The 22900-nt window shown below is 35.6% G+C and overlaps 1 protein-coding gene across 2 annotated transcripts; it reads left to right on the plus strand.

Annotated features, from left to right (window-relative positions):
• Positions 1 to 1746: 1746 nt before the first annotated feature.
• mus81 (MUS81 structure-specific endonuclease subunit) lies at positions 1747 to 21938 on the plus strand. Of its 2 annotated transcripts, none has more exons than XM_056461182.1 (17): positions 1747 to 1784; positions 2027 to 2191; positions 2289 to 2418; positions 4365 to 4477; positions 4549 to 4665; positions 5037 to 5117; positions 7282 to 7370; positions 7468 to 7620; positions 8652 to 8828; positions 8942 to 9069; positions 9565 to 9677; positions 11527 to 11646; positions 11724 to 11819; positions 15745 to 15876; positions 18020 to 18123; positions 18381 to 18464; positions 21751 to 21938. In XM_056461182.1, the coding sequence occupies exons 2-17, from the start codon at positions 2054 to 2056 to the stop codon at positions 21815 to 21817; spliced, it is 1842 nt and encodes a 613-aa protein (XP_056317157.1). In that variant the 5' UTR covers positions 1747 to 1784; positions 2027 to 2053; the 3' UTR covers positions 21818 to 21938. The 2 variants fall into 2 exon arrangements, with proteins under 2 accessions (XP_056317157.1, XP_056317158.1); XM_056461183.1 differs by lacking the exon at positions 1747 to 1784 and adding an exon at positions 1812 to 1940.
• Positions 21939 to 22900: the final 962 nt, after the last annotated feature.

The following is a 22900-nucleotide window of genomic DNA, read 5'->3' on the forward strand; positions in this document are numbered from 1 at the left end:
TAGAAGTCGATTTAGGTTATTTTACACTCTCAGAAATAAAGGTAAAACAGCTGTCACTGGGGCAGTATCTTTTCAAAAGATACATTTTTGTACCCAAAAAGTCCACAGTGGTACCTCAAAGGTGCATTTTAGTGGCCAAATGTACCCATAGAGTACATTTTATGTACCATTATGGACCCTTCAGGTACAAATATGTATCTTTTGAAAAGGTACTGCCCCGGTGACAGCTCCTTTACCTTTATTTCTGAGAATGTAAGGCAAGACGCTGCAGGTGAATGAGGTGAAATAATATGCAAATTGAGTATTTTGCATAAATACAGTATGTAAATAAGACTAATTTTTTACATTTTAATTAATTATGCACCAATATGAATACATTTTAAGCACAAATCTGAACATTTTGCATGAGGTCAGGTTAAAAATGGTTGTTTAGCTCATTTGTTGACACATAACAGTGAAAGGCTTTTACATAGAAGATTTGGGGTATCTCTTTCTATTACTCCTCTTTTTTGGTAGAATAAAATGTTCATTTATTCATTTTCCTTCAGCTTAGTCTCTATTTCAGAGGTTGCAACAAGTGGAATGAACCACCAACTATTCCAGCATATGTTTTTACGCAGTGGATGTCCTTCCAGCCTCATTCCCACACACACTCATACACTACGGACAATTTAGTTTACTCAATTCACCTATAGCGCATGTCTTTGGACTGTGGGGGATAACCAGAGCATCCAGAGGAAACCCATGTGAACATGGGGAGAACATGCAAACTCGACAGAGAAATGCCAACTGGCCCATCCCGGACTCGAACCAGCAACCTTCTTGCTGTGAGGTGACAGTGCTAACCACTGAGCCACCGTGCCGCTAAAATGTATATCAACGCAAGATGTGTATGAACATATCCTTTTTAAAAATTGTCAGAACACATATGAAGAAAACAGTGACGTTTGGTATATGCTGCCGAAGTGGAAATGTATGATTGTTATGGAAATATACACACAAATAAATAGTCTGTTTTGGGGTGAACTATCCCATTAAGAAGCAGAGTATGCATTACTTTGGTATATAGTGCTGGAAGAAAAACTTCAAGAAAAAACACATCCAATGCTATGCAAATATAAATAAGATATAAATAGAACTCTGAAAAAAACACTTTGTAAATAAAAAAGCCCCCCAAAAATAAAAAATGTGACTGTGTTTGCCTGCAGCAATCAAGGTCTTACTAGGTATACTTGAAACACCCAGCCAGGTGTGTTGAGGCAAGTTAGAGCTAAACCCTGCAGGGACACCGGCCCTCCAGGACCGAGATTGGTGACCCCTGCCTTAAGGGATAGTTCATCCAACATTATAAGTTTCTCATTATTGTTCCAGACAGTTTATTTTCTTTGTTGAACACAACAAAGACATTATGAAGAATGTTGGAAACTGGCATTGACACCCATAGTAAGACATATAATCAAATAAAATATCTTCTTTTGTGTTCAACAAAAGAAATAAACTCATATAGGTTTGTGAAAAGTGAGTGAACGACGACAGAATGTTCACTGTTGGCTAATACTATCCCTTTAACTGGAGGTAAACACCGCAAAACATTCACCTAAACAACACAAGTATGTTCAGTCCAAATAATTCTCATGCACGGTCATGTTTCTGCAATCTGACTACCGTGCATGCACCATCAAACCTTTGAGTGGCGCTACACGTGTGTTGTTGTCGCGGACGGAAATGACGCAACTGTAGTGCTTTCGAAAAGACAGGCGGGGAAACAGCGAGTAGGAAGGAAGGTAAATAAAGCATCCCCTCCAAAAAAACTATTAAATAAAAGGTTACATGCATTTTAAAAGAGAGCACATAACGGAACCCGTACTATTTTATTTAAAGTTACTCTTCATGCAAACTGATAAGCTGTAAAGACTTTTGGAAGTGCCTAACTTATTAACGTATGCATTATTTATTACATAAGTGGTTGCGTCACTCGTATAACTAAGAAGCAAACTAACGTTACACGAGTCTCTTTGCTGTCTAGGATGTGAATTGGATGTCGGACTGAAATATGCCGACGGATCAGGTGTGTTTGGGACGGAAGCGTCCTCTGCCATCGTGCCCGAATCCTCTGTTTCTGCAGTGGCTGACGGAGTTACGGGACAGCGCCAAGGAGAAGGGCTTGAAGACTCAGTTTGTCTACCAGAAGGTGAGCGAGTGACTGAGCTGCAGTTCAGTTTGAATGTAAACCTTTTAAAATATGGCGAACTGTTCACCTGTAAATGCTGTGCTTTCTTTCTGTACAGGCCATAAACTCCTTGAAAAAATATCCTCTTCCTTTGAAAAACGGGAAGGAGGCGAAGATCCTGCAGAATTTTGGCGACGGGATCTGCAAGATTTTGGACGAGCGCCTGCAGAAACACTACCGGGAAAACGGTGAGGAGCTTCAGTGTGTAACTGGGGGTTTCATTCTTGTAGATCTACTGTGGACCCCATTTCTAGTAAAAACCCACCCTAAAATGTAACCCTGCAGCACAAAACCAGTCATAATTGTCAGTTTTTTAATTGTTCTATATATATTATCTGTATGCTGAATAAATAAGGTTTCCTTTGATGTTCGGTTTGTTAGAATAGGTCAATATTTGCCTGACAATAGGATCAACTATTTCAGGGTCTTAAAACTTCTTTAAATGTCTTAAATGTCAAAAGGTAAATTTTAGGCCTTAAAAAGTCTTAAATCTACTGAAATGTTATGTTGTAGGTCTTAAATCTTTTTAATGAGTCTTAATTTTCCATATTCATGTATAGCTACTGTTGTTATAATAAATGTGTTAACTTTTATCATTTTTTGATAGGGCAAGTGAAAATCTTTTCCAACTGGGTTATTCGAAAAAAAAAAAATTCTTAGCATTTAGCCCTGTATAAGTGTAACATTTCATACATAAAGGTCTTAAAATGTCTTAAATTTAACTAAATAAAATTTAACTAAATAAAACCTGGAATCTGAGGATAAAAAAAAAAAAAATCTAAATATTGAGAAAATCACCATCCAAATTGTCCAAATTTCTTAGTTCATAGCAATGTTTATTACTAATCAAAATTGTGTTTTGGTATCTTTACAGTAGGAACTTTACTAAATACTTTTGTGGAACATGGTTTTTACTTAATATTCGAATGATTTTTGTCATTACATAAACTATTTTGACTCACCGGCGCAGTGGCCCAGTGGGTAGTGCTGTCGCCTTACAGCAAGAAGGTCACTGGTTCGTGCCTCGGCTGGGTCAGTTGGCATTTCTGTGTGGAGTTTGCATGTTCTCTCCATGTTCGCGTGGGTTTCCTCCGGGTACTCCGGTTTCCCCCACACTCCAAAGACATGCGCTTTAGGTGAGTTGGGTAAGCTAAATTGTCCAAAGTGTGTGTGTGTGTATGGGTGTTTCCCAGTGATGAGTTGCAGCTGGAAGGGCATCCGCTGCATAAATCATTTATTCCGCTGTGGCTACCGCTGATAAATGAAGGGACTAAGCCAAAGAAAAATGAATTTTGACCCACAAATATGATTTGGAAAATATTTAGTTTTTATTATTTGAAAGTATTTATTATTTTCAATCATTGCAGTAATCGAATTAATTAAAAGCAGTCTAAGTGCGCACATCCAAAAAGCTCAGTATGTTAGGTGCTCTGCCACACAAGATCCTGAACCAAAAATCTTAAAGTATGGGCACCACAGCTTCATGTATAGCAGCATATTTATTTTCTCACCACAGGTGATGTTTTGAGCTTAGATAATGTTCCATTGTAATCAAGTTAGTCAAATTTCTATAATTCATTTTAATCAAGTTTTCATTCATTGATTGTGATAATAGATTTGTAGACTTTGATTGTCTATAAAAAGATTTATCGACAGTTTTCTGTCTGCTTTTACTATATAATTAACGAGACTTTGCATGATCGTTATGATTAATTGTCAACATGTAATGTGATAATATAATTCATTTCATGACATGAGTTTGATATAGTAACACTACAATAATTATTAATGTAAAAAATTTTAATTATGAAAAAAAAGTGAATGTTTCCAGTTTATTTAGGCTAGGAATGCAAATGCTTAGCTGTGGAGTGGAAAAATATAAGACAATTACCCTTTAAAAAAACGTCAGTAGTCTTTAGTGGTAACTTTAGTTTACATTTTAAAGAGGCACTTGCAAACATTGCAAACAACTGATGAAATTTAACTTAACTTAACTTAATTTAAATTTACTGTGTTAATTTTTTTCAGTTTTGTCTTTACTAAATAAAGAAAAGGATAATATCAGGGGTCCCGGATCCTCCAGCTACCCTCAGTTTTCACTAACTAATTACTGTTTTTTCCCCTTTTCTGAAAGGTTCTGATGCTCCAGTCCACTTGGCTCCATCCTGCCATAGGAACAATATGGCTTCTTCCAAGCAGACGGAGGAAAGTCAGAAGGAACCTTCAGGGAACTTTAGCGAACATACGGTTGGTTTAAAATCAATTGCGCTTATTTGTTTGGTTTAATCTTAAAACCTAATGACTATTTTCTTATGCAGAAACGAACACAAAATGAAGTAAGAAAAGAGAAGGGCACTAAGAAGAAGCGAGAGTATGTGCCACAGAAGAGGTCTGGAGGATACGCGGTACTGCTCACTTTATACAGACACATACAGGTAAAATGTAGCATTGAGTATTCACTTTTTTAGCAGCCTTTTGTTTATTTTAGCAAAAACAAAAACGTGCAAAACCAATTAGCTGTCAGATGAATTGCAATATTACAACACAGATTATAAGCAAAAATAACCATACAAAGGGTAAAAAAAATAAAGGTATCGGAAATAAAATATAAATATTTATTATTTATCACTCACTTGTACAATAAGATAAATAAGATGCTAAAATGGTACATTTCTAGTATTGTTCATTGTAATGGATGACACTGTGGTGTAGTAAAGACTTCAGCGGTTTCAAGTGAACGATATATATGGGATTTTAGTGCAACCTGACCTCTGCATTCAGTTGTGTGTCTCTTTTTTTTATACAGATGCCTGGCAGTAAAGGCTTCATGTTCAGAAATGAGCTGCAAACTGAGGCACAATCCTTGTGTGATAAGTCCTTCACAGTGGTGAGGCCAACAACACACTCCAGGGTTGCCAGTTTCACAGTTTTCCCACACAATTGGGCTCCTTTGAAAAATATGAAGTTGCAAGTTGTGACTACTTTTATAGCATGTTGCTGCTGCCAAAATATTTGTTTTCTCACTAATACAAAATTTAAACTAAATAATTTCTTAAGGGACACTGATGCCAGAATGCATGCTTGGTGACCTAAACTCCACTGCAAGTGAGCAAGTGTGTGATGGCACTGCACAAATTAAAGAGTCACGAAACACCAAAAGACATTTTTTTAATTGTTGGCAGTCATATATGTGTCCCACGCTGCTAAAAACACTATTAGGACACATATATTTCACAAAGTAAAAATTTGATGTTTTGACGTTATTTCGAGCAATTTGGTTCTTCCGGTTTGAAAAGAAATGTTGAAGCTACGTCACAGCAATTAGATCATTGTGTAAATTCCAGGTTGTAGACTGGATGTCTGTACCGGCGGGTACAACGTGACATCTTTGAGCTTTCATCGTTAATTCAAGAGAAAGACTTGATTTAAAACCAATCAGCGCACTCTATTGTGGATGAGGTGCAACTTCTTTAATATGCATGATATAGCTTCGAAGGCTGTTTTTAACTGTTGCAGTGTTCAGATGGCAGAGAGATGCCACGTTGTGTTGCCATACGTAATTAAAACAAGTGGAAGAAGAAGAATTGTTTGAAGACATGGGTCATCAGTGTTGTGATTATAAATGTGCTGCAACAAAGGTTTTGTCTTCAATTCTCCGCTATGAGAGCACAGCGTGTGGATTCGCATGTGTGGATTACAGTGATCTGCTAACTTGCAACAAGAATATGTTTGTAAGGAAAATAGTTTTTTCTTCCATACAGTGTACAGTATCAAAAATTGCATTAAAACACCACTCTTCCAGAAGTTCCACGCATCCAATATCTCGTTTGTCATGGGGGCATGCATGAAATGTTACTGACTAAAAGTGAAAGTGCCAAACTGCAGTTAAAGTCGACAAATTAAGCATGAAACACCCAAAATTACATAAAACTCCAGAGGAAATGTGAAAAGTGTAGTGTTACAGTAATCGAATTATTTAAGGCAAATAATTCTATTACGATGTCCATGTAAACGTAGTCACTGTCTATCTCTGCGACTGTGTTTGTGTTGCCGCTGTGAAAATCTGCGCATGCATGTACTGAAACTCCCCTGTTCCGCCACTCCCACCTAAACAAAGCTGGACTTTCCTTACTTTTTTCAAACTAGAGGTGTTTCATGGCCCTTTAAATGAACCGAACGGGTCAACTGTTTTAAAAGTGTCAGTTGGTACTTTAACACAATGTCTACAAGTATGTGTATTACAAAATATCAGAGAAGATATAAGCTGCATTCCAAATGACACACTACATACTAGTCATTCAAGCACATGTTTATACAATGGAGATGAATTTGGAACATTTTAAAGCATTTTATTTCACTAACCGCAAATTCAAACTGTTTCCAAGTCAATGTTATGACTGCTAGAAGTGTAATCATGAGTATACTGCTCCACAGAGGGAAAAATGTAGCCTTGATTTTAATACTAATCTTCAAATCTACTGATTTTCTCCACTTTATTTGTTTCAAAAATTAATAAACAAAACCAATTTTAACCATAACTTTACCCATAACCTTAATTAAAAACATAAAAATGTACATTGCAAAGGCATTATAAAAATATTAAGCATGTAACTTAACTGTTACCATCCTATAACCTTTTGCCTCAATAGCTCCTCTCCTTCTGCAACGTAATCAAATCTGCAACCATTCAGCGCATAATGTGTTCAACATTTCACACTTCTTTGTATTGGTTCAATAACTTGTCATCAAAATATTTGAAGTGCACTTGTTCTTTTTCAAAGGATCAGGGTTAATGCTCTGTTTACACTATTGATACTACAAAATGACAATGAATAATAGTGTGTAGGTGTGCTATTTGGGACACACTTATAGTAAACCTTTGCCTTTATAGCAGTCCAGCAATTCACTCTGATTGGACAAGGAAGACTCCTTTTGGGCTGGAAAATATTCTTGAACCTGGCAACCCTGACGCACTCATACAAAACACCACCAATTTGTCAACTATAATCATTTCCTGTAGCCTGACTATGTCTTTTATCCCCTACACAAAGCCTGATCTGGGCAGTAAGTACACGGCATGGTCTTCCGTGAGCACACTCATCCAGAAAGAGCTTGTGGTGAAAACACACAATCCTGCCAGGTGAGATGTGCAATCACGTTTTCCTACGTGACCTTGAGTTCGGTTGCTCTTCATCTCTCTTGATCATGTTGTGTATTTATTATATTATGTATTTCAGGTATTCATTGACCGATCAGGGTTTGTCTCTAGCAGAGAAGCTGAATTCAGAAGAGACAGGGACACTTCATGAAGATGTGGATTCTCAGGATGGAAAAAATATTGTAGACCTGACTTTGGAGGAAGAGGATGAAGACGAGGAGAAGGAGAGCTGGTGAGTACAAGCGGGATGCCTTTTGTTTTGCGTATATTAAGCAGTTTACAGGTTTGATTACTTTTTAGATCTTGTCTCAGGCTGTTATGAGTAGCAAAAGTCACCAATATCTAAGATTCTGTAAATACACTCACCGGCCACTTTATTAGGTACACATGTCTAACTTGTTGATGCAAATTTCTAGTCAGAATTTGGCATCAACAACATGAAAGCATGGACCCATCCTGCCTTGTATCAATGGTTCAGGTTGGTGGTGGTAATGTATTGGTCTGGGGGATATTATCTTGGCACACTTTGGGCCCATTAGTACCAATTGAGCATCGTGTCAACGCCACAGCCTACCTGAGTATTGTTGCTGACCATGTCCATCCCTTTATAACCACAGTGTACCCATCTTCTAATGGCTACTTCCAGCAGGATAACACGCCATGTCGTAAATCGCGAATCATCTCAGACTGGTTTCTCGAACATGACAATGAGATCACTGTACTCAAATGGCCTCCACAGTCACCAGAATTCAATCCAATAGAGCACCTTTGGGATGTGGTGAAACAGGAGATTTGCATCATGGATGTGTAGATCAGACAGATCTGCAGCAACTGTGTGATGCTATCATGTCAATATAGACCAAAATCTCTAAGAAATATTTCCAGTACCTTGTTGAATCTATGCCATGAAGGATTAAGGCAGTTCTAAAGGCAAAAGGAGGTCCAACCCAGTACTAGTAAGGTGTACCTAATAAAGTGGCCGGTGAGTGTATATTGTTCGTTTGAACTTTCTAAAAAATCTTAGTCTGAAAAAAGCAACAGAATATTTTTGGTCATTGGTAATGGCAGTAGAATTATTAATAAATGAGCATAAGTAATAACCAATACACGGTTCACAATGGTTCTTTTAATAGTGCTTATTCTTGCATTAATATAATCAAATAAATACAGCCGTGGTGAACATAACAAACTTCCTTTAAAAACATTAACAACAGGTGTATGTGATGCTGATGGTCGCAGGGTAACTGATCTATCATCTCGCAGGTCTTCAGAAAGGCCTGCAGCAGCTCCTCCTGTAAACCCAGCCAGAAGTCTGATGTCTGAATCACATCCCATGGGAAAATCCCAGATGTCAGAGACCGGGAGGACAGCAATGGGTTGGCATCTCTCGCCAGGCTCTTATGACATTGTGCTGTGTGTTGACTTATGTGAGACAACAGGGTGAGAGCGTATAATGTCTTGCATGCAGTACAAATACATGTTTTTGTGAGCTCTGTGTTATACAACAGAATATAGCCTGCAGAGTTTGGATTTTTGCATTCTTTACTTGACAGAGGAAGCAGTGTTCGCAAACAGGAGTTGGTGAAGGAGTTGCAGAGGAACAGTGTGACGTTTGATGTCAGGAAGCTGAACGTTGGAGACTTTCTCTGGGTGGCGCGTGAGAGAGTGACACCTGTTCCTGGTAAAGTCAACACTTGTGTGACCTTTTGTCTTTGACTGAGATGCAGGAGTAGCGGATCACCAGCAGATGGCAGTGTTGCTCAGCTCCAAACAAGAAAAGATTATTAGGTCAAATGAGGTCTTTTTTTTATATGATATTGAACCTTACGGACATCAGGGATAGCAGTTTATTATTATTATTATTATTAATAATAATAATAATAATAATAATAATAATAATAATCATTTAGAAGCTATTTTAATTGAAGTTTCTACTTTATTACTACTACTACTTTTTATGGTAGATATTAATTTGTCTTGCCTGGTTTAGAAACTTGTAAGTTTGTTGTAGACATTCACAACTATGGAAGTCTGGGTTTTTATTTTAGTTGTCACTATTTGTCAATTGTTCATCAAATCACTAATCATATAGATGCATTAGTATGGAAAACTAGAGTTTTAATAGGTTAAATCAGGTCAATTTACTTTACAAAAAAACTATCCATTGTGCCTTCAGGACAGCTGCGTCCACCAGTGGGAAAAGAGCTGGTGCTTGATTACATCATAGAGAGGAAGAGGATGGACGATCTGTGTGGAAGCATTATAGACGGACGCTTCAGAGAGCAGAAGGTTTGAGCCACGAAACAAAAACACAGCCCAAGCTCCTTGGAGATGTGTGCCTCATTTTTTGAAAACGTTAAATACATTGTAGGGCAGTGCAGTGGGTTTCGCTGTTGCCTCACAGCAAGAAGGTCACTGGTTCAAGCCTTCTGAAATGCGTAACTTAGGCTGTTTTCTGGTATGCTTTAAATATACGCCCTTTTTTGTATACATCCACTAGCAAAGATCAACTAGCAAACCTCTGACCTTAACCCAACCTATAATGTTTTCAAAACCAAAAGTGCTCTGCGAACATGTGGTTTTACCTTGGTTTTACATCACTTTTATTTCTTTTGTGGAACCGTGCTTTACCTGACTAAAGCCACCTTTCCACTAAAGTCATTCATTTCCAATGGAGAGTACTCCGGGAGCTGTGGAGATCATCTCCGTATATGGAAAATTCGGATCCGATTTGAGCTGCGGATACATTGAAATATTTGATGTCTTGCGATTAGACCATATGCAACCAGCCGACCAGATGTGATGTATTCCTAGTGTTGTCCAAGCAGGTCCGTGCACGCGAGATGAGAAATTGTAGTTATATTCGTTATTTTTTGAATCAGAAAATAGTCTATATTAAAAAACGTTTCTATTCATAAATGAGTAAATAATGTCTTTTTTTAATCTATATGATTCTAGTATTCATTCGTTCAACCATGGTGAACACACAGGGGATAAAGGCTCTTGCATTTTCACTTTATTTCGGACACCGTGAGAATCAGCTTCTCTCCCATTGTGCACGACAAAACTGAAAATTCTGTGTGACTGCCACAAGGGGGTGTATTCTGACAGTTTTGTCCGAATGTCTTGTGCAGTGGAAAGGTGGCTTAAAACCGGAGTGCTCTGCATCACATGTACAACATTGTACAAAGTGAGTTATACTGTCACAACTCGGCTCAAAGGCCGTGACAAATTAAAGGAAGACATAAACAGTTTTGTGCCGATGAAAAAGTATTTATTTAAACATAAAAGAATAAACAGATAAGAATTTCAACATAGCAATAATTAAATGCTCAAACTTAGACTAACCAAAATCAACTGTTAACCTAAACTTAAGCTAGAAACGAACAAAACAAAACAGGTGTTCAGAACTCTGCAGATGAGTCTTCTAGCCCCACCATCTCCACGCCAGATAAATACGATCCAGCCCCAGATGCCACATCTTGTCAGAAAATGTCTATTTTTCCAGGTATATGGACAACAAGTCAGCAAAGTTTCCAATACCTAAAGCTGTAGCTGTACCATAAAAACAAATGAAAATAAAACACAACACAAATGAATGGTTGTTTTCTTAAAACAACGCACACATAAGTTTGTTACAAGGATTCTCAGATCCTTAGTTCGATTCTTCACCACCTACTGGCTGGCCACTGCAGGAAGAATGGAGACTCGTCACACAGACAATGCTAGAATAGTTGTCCATATTGAGTTGGATAAGTTTGGCAAATGTATTTGATTTCAAATCACACTTAAGTTGTTTTATAGTAAATATTTGATGTTGTGCAAAAAACTGCATGAAAAAGTCCATTATTCTGGGATAATATCTTCTTCTAAATATCAATAGTGTGAAAAGGAACAAAAGTTGTTGGCGTCATACTGCCCTGTAGTGTTCATTTTACCTCAAAACTGCAGTCATGCGTATGTCAAAGTAGGTTTTTACGGTTACACAAAAATGTAGGCCGAAACACGTCAAATAAGCTTGTGTTGGAAAATTAACCTTGATTCCCAGTTATCCCTGTAAATGGTTATTGTTTGTAGCTTTCTTTATAAGATACTAATATTTTCCTATTTCTGTTCTCAATCTTCTCCTCATTCCTAGTTTCGACTGAAGAGGTGTGGTCTGAGAAAGCCCATTTATCTAGTGGAGGAGTGTGGGTCAGCGGCTGCTCATCTTAGTATACCAGAGAGCACATTACAACAGGCTATAGTCAATACACAGGTGAACAGCACACCACAGAGACAGCCATGCAGTGGTGAATGATGAGGAACTGATTGTATTCGTTGTATTATTCACAGGTGGTTGACGGCTTCTTTGTGAAGCGTGTGCAGGATGCGAAAGAGTCAGCTGCTTACCTCACCATCATGACCAGATACCTCCAAAAACTCTACCAGGTTGCTTTTAAAGTCTACATGAAATCAGAATGTACAATGAACCTTTTACACAAGATGTCTATGATATGTTTAACGGTCATCCGCATCTTGAGTCCTTTTTTTTTTTGTATGTACATTTATGAACTGAACTTAAACACTACAAACTGAATTACACTGTTCCAACCTACTATGACCTTTTATGTGAAGCTGCATTGACACAATCTACATTGTAAAAACGCTATACAATAAAGGTGAATTGAATTTAATTGAATTATAAAGCTATAAATGACCAATATCACACTCATTGCAGTGTGATATAGCTGTATGTCAGCACTGGTTGAAAGCGTGTGGCCGAGTGCCATAGTGTCCCGCCAGTGACAATATACAGTCATATCGCTGTGCTACGAGTGTAATATTGCGTTTATACAACAAAATGACGGCATAATCATATTTATAAAAAAGAAAATCAAGCACGGAGAGTCTAAAAACCCTTTTGAACAAGGAACTACTTTTTTCCGGCATTCATTCACATCTGCAGCTGACATCAGATCAGCAGAAGCTGTTGCTATTTCACCAACATCACTTTAGAGCTAGTGTTTGAATGATTCTCTAGCGTAATGTCTAAAGTGATGACAAAACAGGTGATTTTGCTGACATTTTAAGATTATAAGGCTGAACGGCATGAAATGCCATCAGTCTACAGAGATTTCCAAGTATTTCTCTGTTGCAATCGGGAGATAACAATAATTAACCCTGAAAAAGCCAAAGCAACGCAACAACTACTAGATTACTGTTGTGTTTACGATAAGGAAAAACGCTAAACACATGTGGGCATTTCTTCTTTCTTTCTGTTTACTGAACTAGTCTGCAGTAACGAAAACAGGAAACTCATTAGAAACAGATGGCCATCAAAAAGTAACTCAGGGTTATACAAAGTGTGGCCAACTCAAACTACATACATTCCTGATATGCGAGTCCCATCTCACACTCAACACACTACAAATACTAGTATAAATACAGCACTACAACATACAAAAGAGAGAGATTGCCTTAGAATTTCACTCACCAGTTTAATAATGATTAGCTGTAGTTTGAAAATACGCTGATATTTTCTCCTCTAAGGGCTTATTATGCGGTCTCTATCGCCATCTTGTGGATGGACAACGTCAACCGTCTTTGTTCTGCTCAATGACAGGATAATGGGCACCAACATGCTGTCTCTCAGAAATGATAAATATTTGAAATAGGCACTATCCTTATACAGGGTATCCGTGGGGTCTTAAAGTCTTAAAATGTCTTCAATCTCAAAAGGTACATTTTAGCTCTTAAATCTACTGAAATGTTGTGTTGTAGGTTTTAAATCTTTTTTAACAGGTATTAATTTTTCTAAAAAACATTTTTCTAAAAAAACATTTGCTTAAATGTTCTCCGTTTATTTACTGCTGAGGATACTGACCTGACCTACATTTTTTATTATTAAATTTTTGATATTGTAATCTGAAGTAATTGACAGCTATGTTTTGTTTTATTCTTGGTACTGGTTATAAGGTTTGTGAATCGATATATTTGAAAATTAATTTAAACAAAAAATATTCAAACAAAATTATTATTATTGTATTATTAAATGTATTAAATTGTAATCATTTTTTGATAGGGCAAGTGAAAATCTTTCTAAGTTGTATATTCGAAAAAATCCTTAGCATTTAGCCCTGTTGAAAAAGTCTAAAATTGTATTCCTAATAGTCTTAAAAATGTCTTAAAGTTTTAAATTTAACTTGGTGAAACCTGCAGAAACACAACTGCATAGTTGAAATCTAAACAACTACATTCTTGACTAAAATAAGCCTCAAAGACACATTATGTTGTCCAACAGCTGTAATATTTGTCAAACTGTAGTAAGTTTACTGATCTGCTGTCACTCAATGTGGGCGGAGTAATACAGAAGGGTTAGTAGGCTCTACAAATGCTGTTAATGCAAAATATAGCACAGCTATCAGCCAATCAGGTTCGAGAAACAGACAGAATTGTTGTATAATTTGTATCATATAATCTTTGCATCAAATTAAAAACAACGTGAGGTGTTTCTAAAGCAGTTCTTATGGACAGTAAATTTGACGTTGTTCTCTCCTTTGGCTGCCGTCTCACACGATTTTTTTCCTTTTTCTGAAAGTCTTGATTATACTATCGTTGAGTTTTGCTTTTATTATTTAAGCAAATAGAAATGCAAAAAAAATATTTGTTGTGCTCTCCCATTCACTGCGCTCTAAGTTTACCCAAATATGATGACTTCCGCTGCTAAGAAACCCGGAACTGTGAAAGGGGTCCATGCTTATTTTGCTAGCACACATTGTTAGTTTTAATGCTCCTTAAAGTGTTTGTTTGGTTATTTTGAATCCTCTTTTACTTTAGTAATATTTTAGTCCTTCTGTGATGAGAGGAGGAGTGGGAAAAAAAAAAAAAAACATGTTTTTGAATCACTAACGTTATTGGGCTGTCGCGTCTAGCCACTTGTGGTTTTGACCCCCCTTCCTATTGGACATTTAAAGTACTGCAGTGTATTATACTGTATTTCAGTTTTACTTTCATTTTTACTCAGCGTGTGGTCAAGAGTAACACACATGCAGATTATTTCTGTGGCTGATTTAAATGTTGAAATAAATAAGTGTGCATAAGTGTTCCATTTTTACTAAAGCTCATTAATTCATTAATTCATTTTCTTTTCGGCTTAGCCCCTTTATTAATCTTGGGTCACCACATCAGAATGAACATTGCATTCCCACACATACACTACGGTACGGTACAATTTAGCTTACCCAATTCACCAATAGCGCATGTCTCTGGACTTGCGAGGGAAAACCGGAGCACCTGGAGGAAACCCACGTGAACACAGGGAGAACATGCAAACTCCACACACAAACGCCAACTGATCCAGCTGAGGCTCAAACCAGCAGCCTTCTTGCTGTGAGGCGAACGTTCTACCCACTGTGCCACCGTGCAGCCCTTACTAAAGCTGTATTTTTGTAAATAATTAAGGGTGATTTGATTACTATTAGTTTTATACCACTTGTATTTTGCTGAACACTTTTTCAAGGCTTACACGTTATGCTGGTGGTGTGACAAATAGGCTAATTTTGCTAATGTTCGATTCAAATGGTCTCATTTAATATTTTTTCCTCATATGCGTATTGAGATTTCTATGAAAACTGTACATTTTACTGCTGGTTGAACAGAACATGTTAAAGTAATTGTAAAAATATACTTACTTTTCCCCTCTTTGTTGCAGTTTTACAAAAAAGAAAGATTCTAAGAAGAACAATTGCCATTAAAGGCAGTAAAGTTAACCAAATTGTTTCTGCTGTTCTTGCGCTATTGGTTGGGACAGAATAATAATATTTATTATTATCATTATTATGACTGTTTAAATGTCAAAATGCTAATTTAATCAGCCACAGAAATATTTCAGCAGTTGTGTGAAGCAATAAACGTCCTGACAATGCTAAACGTGACGGGTAATGCTTGAAATGTAAACATTATGACTGTTGTCCTAAGATGCATTAATTATGTCACTTTTTTTTGTGCTTGAATGTTAAAACGGCCCTCCTATTAATTGTCACTCACTGAAATGGCCCCCTGCCAATTTGAGTTTGAGACCCCTGACCTAATAGGACATTTAATAGTATATTTGACAGGACATTTACCTTTTTAACGTCAAATTATAGAATCTAAATAACCTTTAGAATGGTATTTGAAAGTATTATTATTAACTGTTATTTAATCATTGGCCTAAAATGATGTCAAATGACCATAATAGCGAATATTGCAACAATTTTTGTGACAATATATCAATTTTTATCGTGACAGGCCTACATCAGAGCAGCATGTGTTGTTGTTTTTTTTTGTTTTTTTGTTATAGTTATTGTGACGTTTGCTTTTTTTTTATCTTCAGAATTGCACATTATTCTGCCGCTCCAGAGAGCTGGAAGGTGATGGAGAAGCTGAGAGCGAGAAGATGGCGGCGAATCTCTCCTGTTCTCTCATGGCCTTCACTGAATTTAACTACGGGGCTATTAAGAACAAGGTAATCTGAAAACAAATCCATGGACATGTTGAGAAAGTGTGGTTGCATTGATATTAATAATATCATATGTCTCGTAATATTTGCTGATATTATTACTAATATGATAAATGTCAATATTGAAAATGACTTAAAATATAGGCACAACTATATACAAAATAGAAGATTTACCTGAGTAGTGGTTTACTGTTAGCTAAGATTCCAGAAATGTTTACTCTGCTAAAAGAGCGACATTTAGATGAATATATGGTGCTGAGCATAATTGAGTACACTCTGTTTTGAAAATGATTATTTTTATCCATTTCTCAGTGAATATAGGCAATTTATTTTGGTGCATTTTATTTATTAAACAGATATATTTTTATTAAAATAATATTTTAGTCACTAAACATATTTAGAAATTTAAAGATAATACATTTTAAAATCTTTCCTTTTTTTTTTTTTTTTGCTTCTCTTGATTTCTTTTCCTCTTTTTTTAAAAAATTAGTATTTAATATTTTCCTATAACATAAATTTGTGTGTTTTTGGACCATTATTGTAAGTTATTTTGTTAGATTAGCTCCAGATTTGGCTTCAGTACTGACTAAACTAATGTTTCTGCACAAATATAATATTGTATGTCTGATAATATTTTTTTCTTCTAGAGAAAGTCTTATTTGTTTTATTTCAGCTAGAATAAAAGCTGTTTTTAATTTTTTATGAACCATTTTAAGGTCAAAATTATTAGCCCTTTTAAGCAATATTTGTTTCTGATAGTCTACAGAACAAACCGTCATTATACTGTACAATAACTTGCCTGATTACCCTAACCTGCCTATTTAACCTAATTAACCCAGTTAAGCCTTTAAATGTCCCTTTAAGCTGTATAGAAGTGTCTTGAAAAATATCTAGTAAATATTATTTACTGTCATCATGGCAAAGATAAAATAAATCAGTTATTAGAAATGAGTTATTAAAACTATTATGTTTAGAATGTGTTGAAGAAATCTTCTCTCCATTAAACAGAAATTGGGAAAAAAATAAAACAGGTGGCTAATAATCCAGGGGCTTTAATAGTTCTGACTTCAACTGTATGATACCTGCTAAAGGCTTCATTAGACATAAAGCAGCTTTTCAGTGTTTTTTATTATTATTATTATTAACTTGCTGACATTTTTGCTATATCTCGCAGAATTTTGTAAAAAAAAAAAAGAAAAAAAAAGGAAATAAATCTGAGGATTTATGTGAAATAATTTTATGAATATAGTTACAACTAAAAACTCATGATTGAGATGATGAGAACATCAAAGAAAAAATATACATATATTTACTTTTATTTAAGGTTAACTCTCGTATAATATATCTACGAAATGACAGAAAATATTACTTTGCAAACTCTATTGTAGATAAATGAACAAAACATCTGCATATAACATATAAACATATAAATTATTGAACTTAACATAACAAGTGAATAAATATATATTTACACATTAAAGGTCTCGTCAAGTGCTTTGAAATGTGCTTTTTTTTTTTTGAAATTTGACATTTGACTAAACTGAAACAAAGTCAGGGCAGGACACAAAGTAGCTCCTCACCTTTATTAAAAAAAAAAAAAACAGCCAATACCTGTCAGTGAGTGGTTGAGATCATCAAATTAGAAGCGTCTTGAAGGGGCGGGACATGTCAGATAGTAAAGAGCATTTGATTGGTCAGAAGATTTGATGAGAAACTGAATTGTGTGGTGGAGGATTCATTCAAGCGAAAGAGACAAACTGCAGGCCTTGGATGTTTTTATCTTCTAAATGCGAATTTTGTCACTGATTTAGCGCTCACTAGCTTATAGATATGCTTAACTAACATACTGTTACTAATATCTAAAAAAAAGCTTTTAGTTTTACGGAAACTTTAACATAAGTAAATAAAGATTCCGCATGGGCCTACTGATGCCTAAGCTCAGCAAGCTGAAACAGAGGAAATTAGGCAGAATAAAAAAATAAATAAAGTCGTGGGTGGAAATGTGTGTCTGATACATTTCCAGTGTCAACCAATACTGATCAATTAATCTGATGATCTTTATTGTTCTACTTTTGCCTCCCTGTGAATCAAATCATTTCTATTCAGTGTCTCTCTCTTTCTCTTTCTTTCTCTCTCTCATACAACTCAGTGCCAGACAGTGCGTGAAGTATTTGCACGACAGCTTATGCAGATCAGTGGAGTGTCTGGTGATAAAGCAGCTGCAGTTCTTGAGCACTACTGCACCGTCAGCAGGTGTGATTCACTCTCTATTAGTGCAGAAACACTCGCTCATTAAAACTCATTTACATGCCACTATCACAGACACTTACTCATTCAATTACTGCATGCCAGGTTAACTCTCACAGACACACACTCTTTAAAGCACTCATTTACATTCTACTATCCCAAACATTTATTGCATAACGGTTGATCTGTTACACATATGGATGGCAAAGATGCTATTTTACCCACTGGTACTTTGCTTTATTGTTATTTCTTTTTCACTTTAGTTTATTACAAGCATATGATCAGTGTTCCAGCGAAACAGAAAAGGAGAAGCTGTTGTCTTCTGTCAAATATGGAAAACTCAAAAGGTTTGGTTTTAATTCTACTGATTATAAAGAGACTACAATGTTTTGTTTTCTTTCTTTCTCTCTACTTGATAATTGTGTTTGGTTTCTCTGGTTTTACTGTATTTATTAGACTACACTCTTAAAAATAAAGGTACAGAAGCTGTCACTAGCATGGTACCTCTTCAAAAGGGACACTTGGCCCGTTTCCACTGAGTGGTACAGTACGGTATGGGCCACCTTTATCAGTCTTGCGTTTCCACTGCTAAAAGGGTACCAATAGACTAATTTCACACGGCCGCCGAAATCTAACCCAATCACATGATTTAGATGCCATTTATCAAACTCAAGTTAATGAACTGATTCTTTCACTATATTAGACCTGTCACGATACTGAATTTCGGTACTGAAATTTATAAATACTGTCAATTTCATACTAACGTTTAAGCACTGTGGAACACAACACCGCTGATTTGCCATAGTGTTCACCAAGTGCTCAACAGAAATGACTGGGATTGGCTGTGAAGGTCATCAGTTCACCGCTGTTTACTGAGTGCAAACACAGAGGAGCAATCCGCTGATGACTCGACTGATCTTCGCGGCTTTAAAACGCTCCAGTGTCCGTGTATCTGTGTTTGCACTCAGTGAAGAGCGATGAACTGATGACCTTCACGGCCAATCACAGTCATTTCTGTTGAGCACTGGTGAATACTATGGCAAATCAGTGCTGTTTAAGAACGTGCTCAGCAGGGCTTAAATGTTAGCCGAAAATGGATGTTTTTAAAACTTCAGTATCGAGACAACACTATTATAGACAACACAAGGGTGTGCTACAGATTACTGCATTGTTTTATCGCTCACCAGGTTACATAGGCTAAAGCAGGGAAGCCCCCACTGTGTTTACTTGGTGCCATGAACTAAAGTCTATAGGAGGACACTTAAGCGTATTACTCTTAAAGAGATTGTGATGTTGTTTGATGCCTGATATGCTTTTAATTGTGTCAATTAAACTTAACTGAATGATATTAAAGTGATGTTTACACTATTTCTGCATTTTGAAATCGCGGTAACAGCTGGAACACAAAAAAGTGGTACAGTACAGTTCCCTTTTGGGTACCTTTTGACAGTGAAACGGCCATAAAAGCGTACTGAGCCAAACTGTACCATTTCACACTTAAAGGGAACTTGTTGGTACCTTAAAAGTAAATCTTTTGAAATTGTAACACCAATGAGTGACAGCCTTTGAACCTTTTTTTCTGACGTTGAAGGTAAATGTTAGTTTTATTTTTTATAAAGGTCTGATATAGAGATTAAACGATTCACCATGAGCTGGTTGAAAATCAATTAAAATATGTGACAATCTAGATAGGTTGAAATGTTGAATGAATCGTGATACATGTTTTGAACAGAGGAGGTGTTTGGAGGCGCAAACTCGCTTTACCTGCACATCATTACTCTGCACTAGGCTTGTGCCGGTATTCGGTAATGCGATAAATCACGGTAATGAATATGCACGATATTGTTATCGCGGGCACTTCAAAATACCATGAAAAATAATAGATCCGAATTTATATTCTTAGAACGCGCCTTAGCTTATTTTCCATCAACCGCTTGAAGAAACACTGCGTATATGCTGCGCAGAACTGATGCGCACTCTGATGTAAACAATCCCCACATGTAGAAGCACTGTGCGCGCGCCGCCGCTGCCACCGCACTATAATCCTCACACGAAAAAGAAGCATGGCGGAAGGAGGAACGCTGCCGACAATTTATCCCCCTTCAGCTTATTTTCCATCAACCGCTTGAAGAAACACTGCCTATATGCTGCGCAGAACTGATGCGCACTCTGATGTAAACAATCCCCACATGTAAAAGCACTGTGTGCACACAGCGCGCGCCGCCGCTGCCACTGCACTATAATCGTCACACGAAGAAGCAGCATGGCGGAAGAAGGAACGCTGCCGACAATTTATCCCCCTTCAAAAAAAAAGTCAGAGGTTTGGAAATATTTTGGGTTCCAAAAAAATGCACAGGGATTGCTGATCGAAGACGGTTTCTCTTTGCACATTCACTTTGATATAATTGCTCAAGTTTACTTTTATATTGTGTATTGTTTTATTTATATTTATTTGTATTTAAACGTTTAAAGTACTTTTAGTTAATAAAAAAGTTATTAAAGTTACTAAGTTGATTAAACTGAAGTTTTTGGTGTTTTTTTACCTGTTTCTCTAGTAAAATTACAATATCGTGATAATACCGTATACCGTGATAAAAGCTCAATCAATTAATCGCAGCATGAAAATGTGATACTGGCACATGCCTACTCTGCACACCCAGCTCTCTGGTTTAGGAAAGGCTTTCTTCTCCACATCAGCCATCTCAGTCCCCAGTGAAAGAGATTTTTCATCAGCAGGAGACATTGTAAATGTGCCAACAGCCCAGCTTATGCCAGAAAACATAGATATGCTAATATTTCTTTTTAAAAATGTAAAATCCTAGCAGCACAGTCACAGTTTTAGTTTGTTTATATTAATGAGTCTTCTTTAGTTTGTATTATTATTGCTTTTTTTTTTATAATTTGTTTATAAAATACAACTTTGATTATGACTTTGAATATTATTTTGCAGAAATGTGCAGCATTTAGGGAAAAAATGAAAGGGCTCTTCACCTTAAATTTGTTTCAAATAATTTTGTTAAAAAAATCGTGACTTAATCATGAGTCAGGTGAATCGTTACATCCCTAGTCTGATAAAGTTTATTTAGAATTTAAAATATTCTTTTTTTAAATGTTTTTTAATATTTGGAAGGAAGTATGAGTAGTTCTCAGTAGTTATTTGTTTACTTTATATATATATATATATATATATATATATATATATATATATATATATATATATATATATATATATATATATATATATATGTATATATATGTATATATATACATGTATATATATACATGTATATATATACATATATATATTTATATATATATATATATATATTTATATATATATATATATATATATATTTTTTTTTATATATATATATATTTTATATATATATATTATATTATTTATATATATTTTTTTAGTATATATATTTTTTTATTTATTACACAAACAGGAATATTAATCAGTTATTTTAAATTGTAAATTTAACAATACACAATATTTACATTTTTACCGATACAGTACACAAATATAGTTTTGACAAGCAATGTTTATTATAATAATAATATTTTGCCTGTATATTACTTGTGTTTTATCATATTTACTTATTTGTTTTATTTATATTTATTTGTTTGTAGGAATCTTGGACCAGCATTAAGCCGCACAATATATCAGCTTTACTGTACTCGTGGACCTTTGTCATAGGATTTTACATTGCTAAAAACACAAATGTGTGTTACACTTCAGTTTAATAATTGTATAGACCTTTTCCCCACTGTAAATTCATCGACTTAAATAATGTGTAAAATAATAAAGGTATGAATTACTTGACAAAAAAAAGCTTGCTGTCAGTTTCTCTCACCCATCTGGAGTAATGAACATTTTACATTAGCCTTTCGATTCTGTGCCTGAAAACAAAAATTGGAAACTTGCTCTGTCAAAACCAGGGGTGCACAAACTTTTTCTTATGAAGGGCCAAAAACCAAACTTGATTGAGGCTAGTTAGCCGGATGTAAATATAATTGCCATGGGTAATTTCCTCATTTATTTAGTGAAGTTTAAAGATAACTAGAAAACATTTGCACTAGTTTTTGCCTTGATTTACTCACTGATGTCTTCTGCATAGTCCTCTGTCCATCTGTCGAGTGACAGTGTTTACATTTTAAAATAAGCTGATTTATTTTTTTGTATATGTTTATTCATTTTCAGCATTTACAAAGCTCAAATAAACAAAGCACACAGGATGTGAAAATAAAGCACACTCAAAGAAAAGAAAAAAGGCATATATATATATATATATATATATATATATATATATATATATATATATATATATATGTATATGTATATACAAACAAACATTAAAGATTACATAAATTATGCAAATCGTCTAGAAATTATAAAAGAAATATTCAGCCCCATATATGTTAAGAATGGCTCCCACCTTTGATGAAATATATAAACTTTATTATGAGCAATACAAGTTAAATAATCTAAAGAAACATGTTCAAGAACAACTTCAAGTGCCAATGTGATGTCGAAGGGGCTTTTTCTGTTTTCCAGTGTTATAAAACACATTTTTTGCACAGAATGTCAGGAGCCTATAGAGGGACTGTTTATATTTATCCGCATAAGAATTACATTGTATTCCAAGCAACATACTCAAAGGGTCACAAACAATATCAATGGTCAAAACTGAATGAATCTATTGACCTACTGCAGCCCAAAACCTCTGGATTTCCCTGCAGCATCAAAAGCAATGAGCAAGATCCCCCTGTTCTATTTTAC

This window comes from Danio aesculapii, chromosome 7, assembly GCF_903798145.1.
Source record: "Danio aesculapii chromosome 7, fDanAes4.1, whole genome shotgun sequence".
Lineage (NCBI taxonomy): Eukaryota > Metazoa > Chordata > Actinopteri > Cypriniformes > Danionidae > Danio > Danio aesculapii.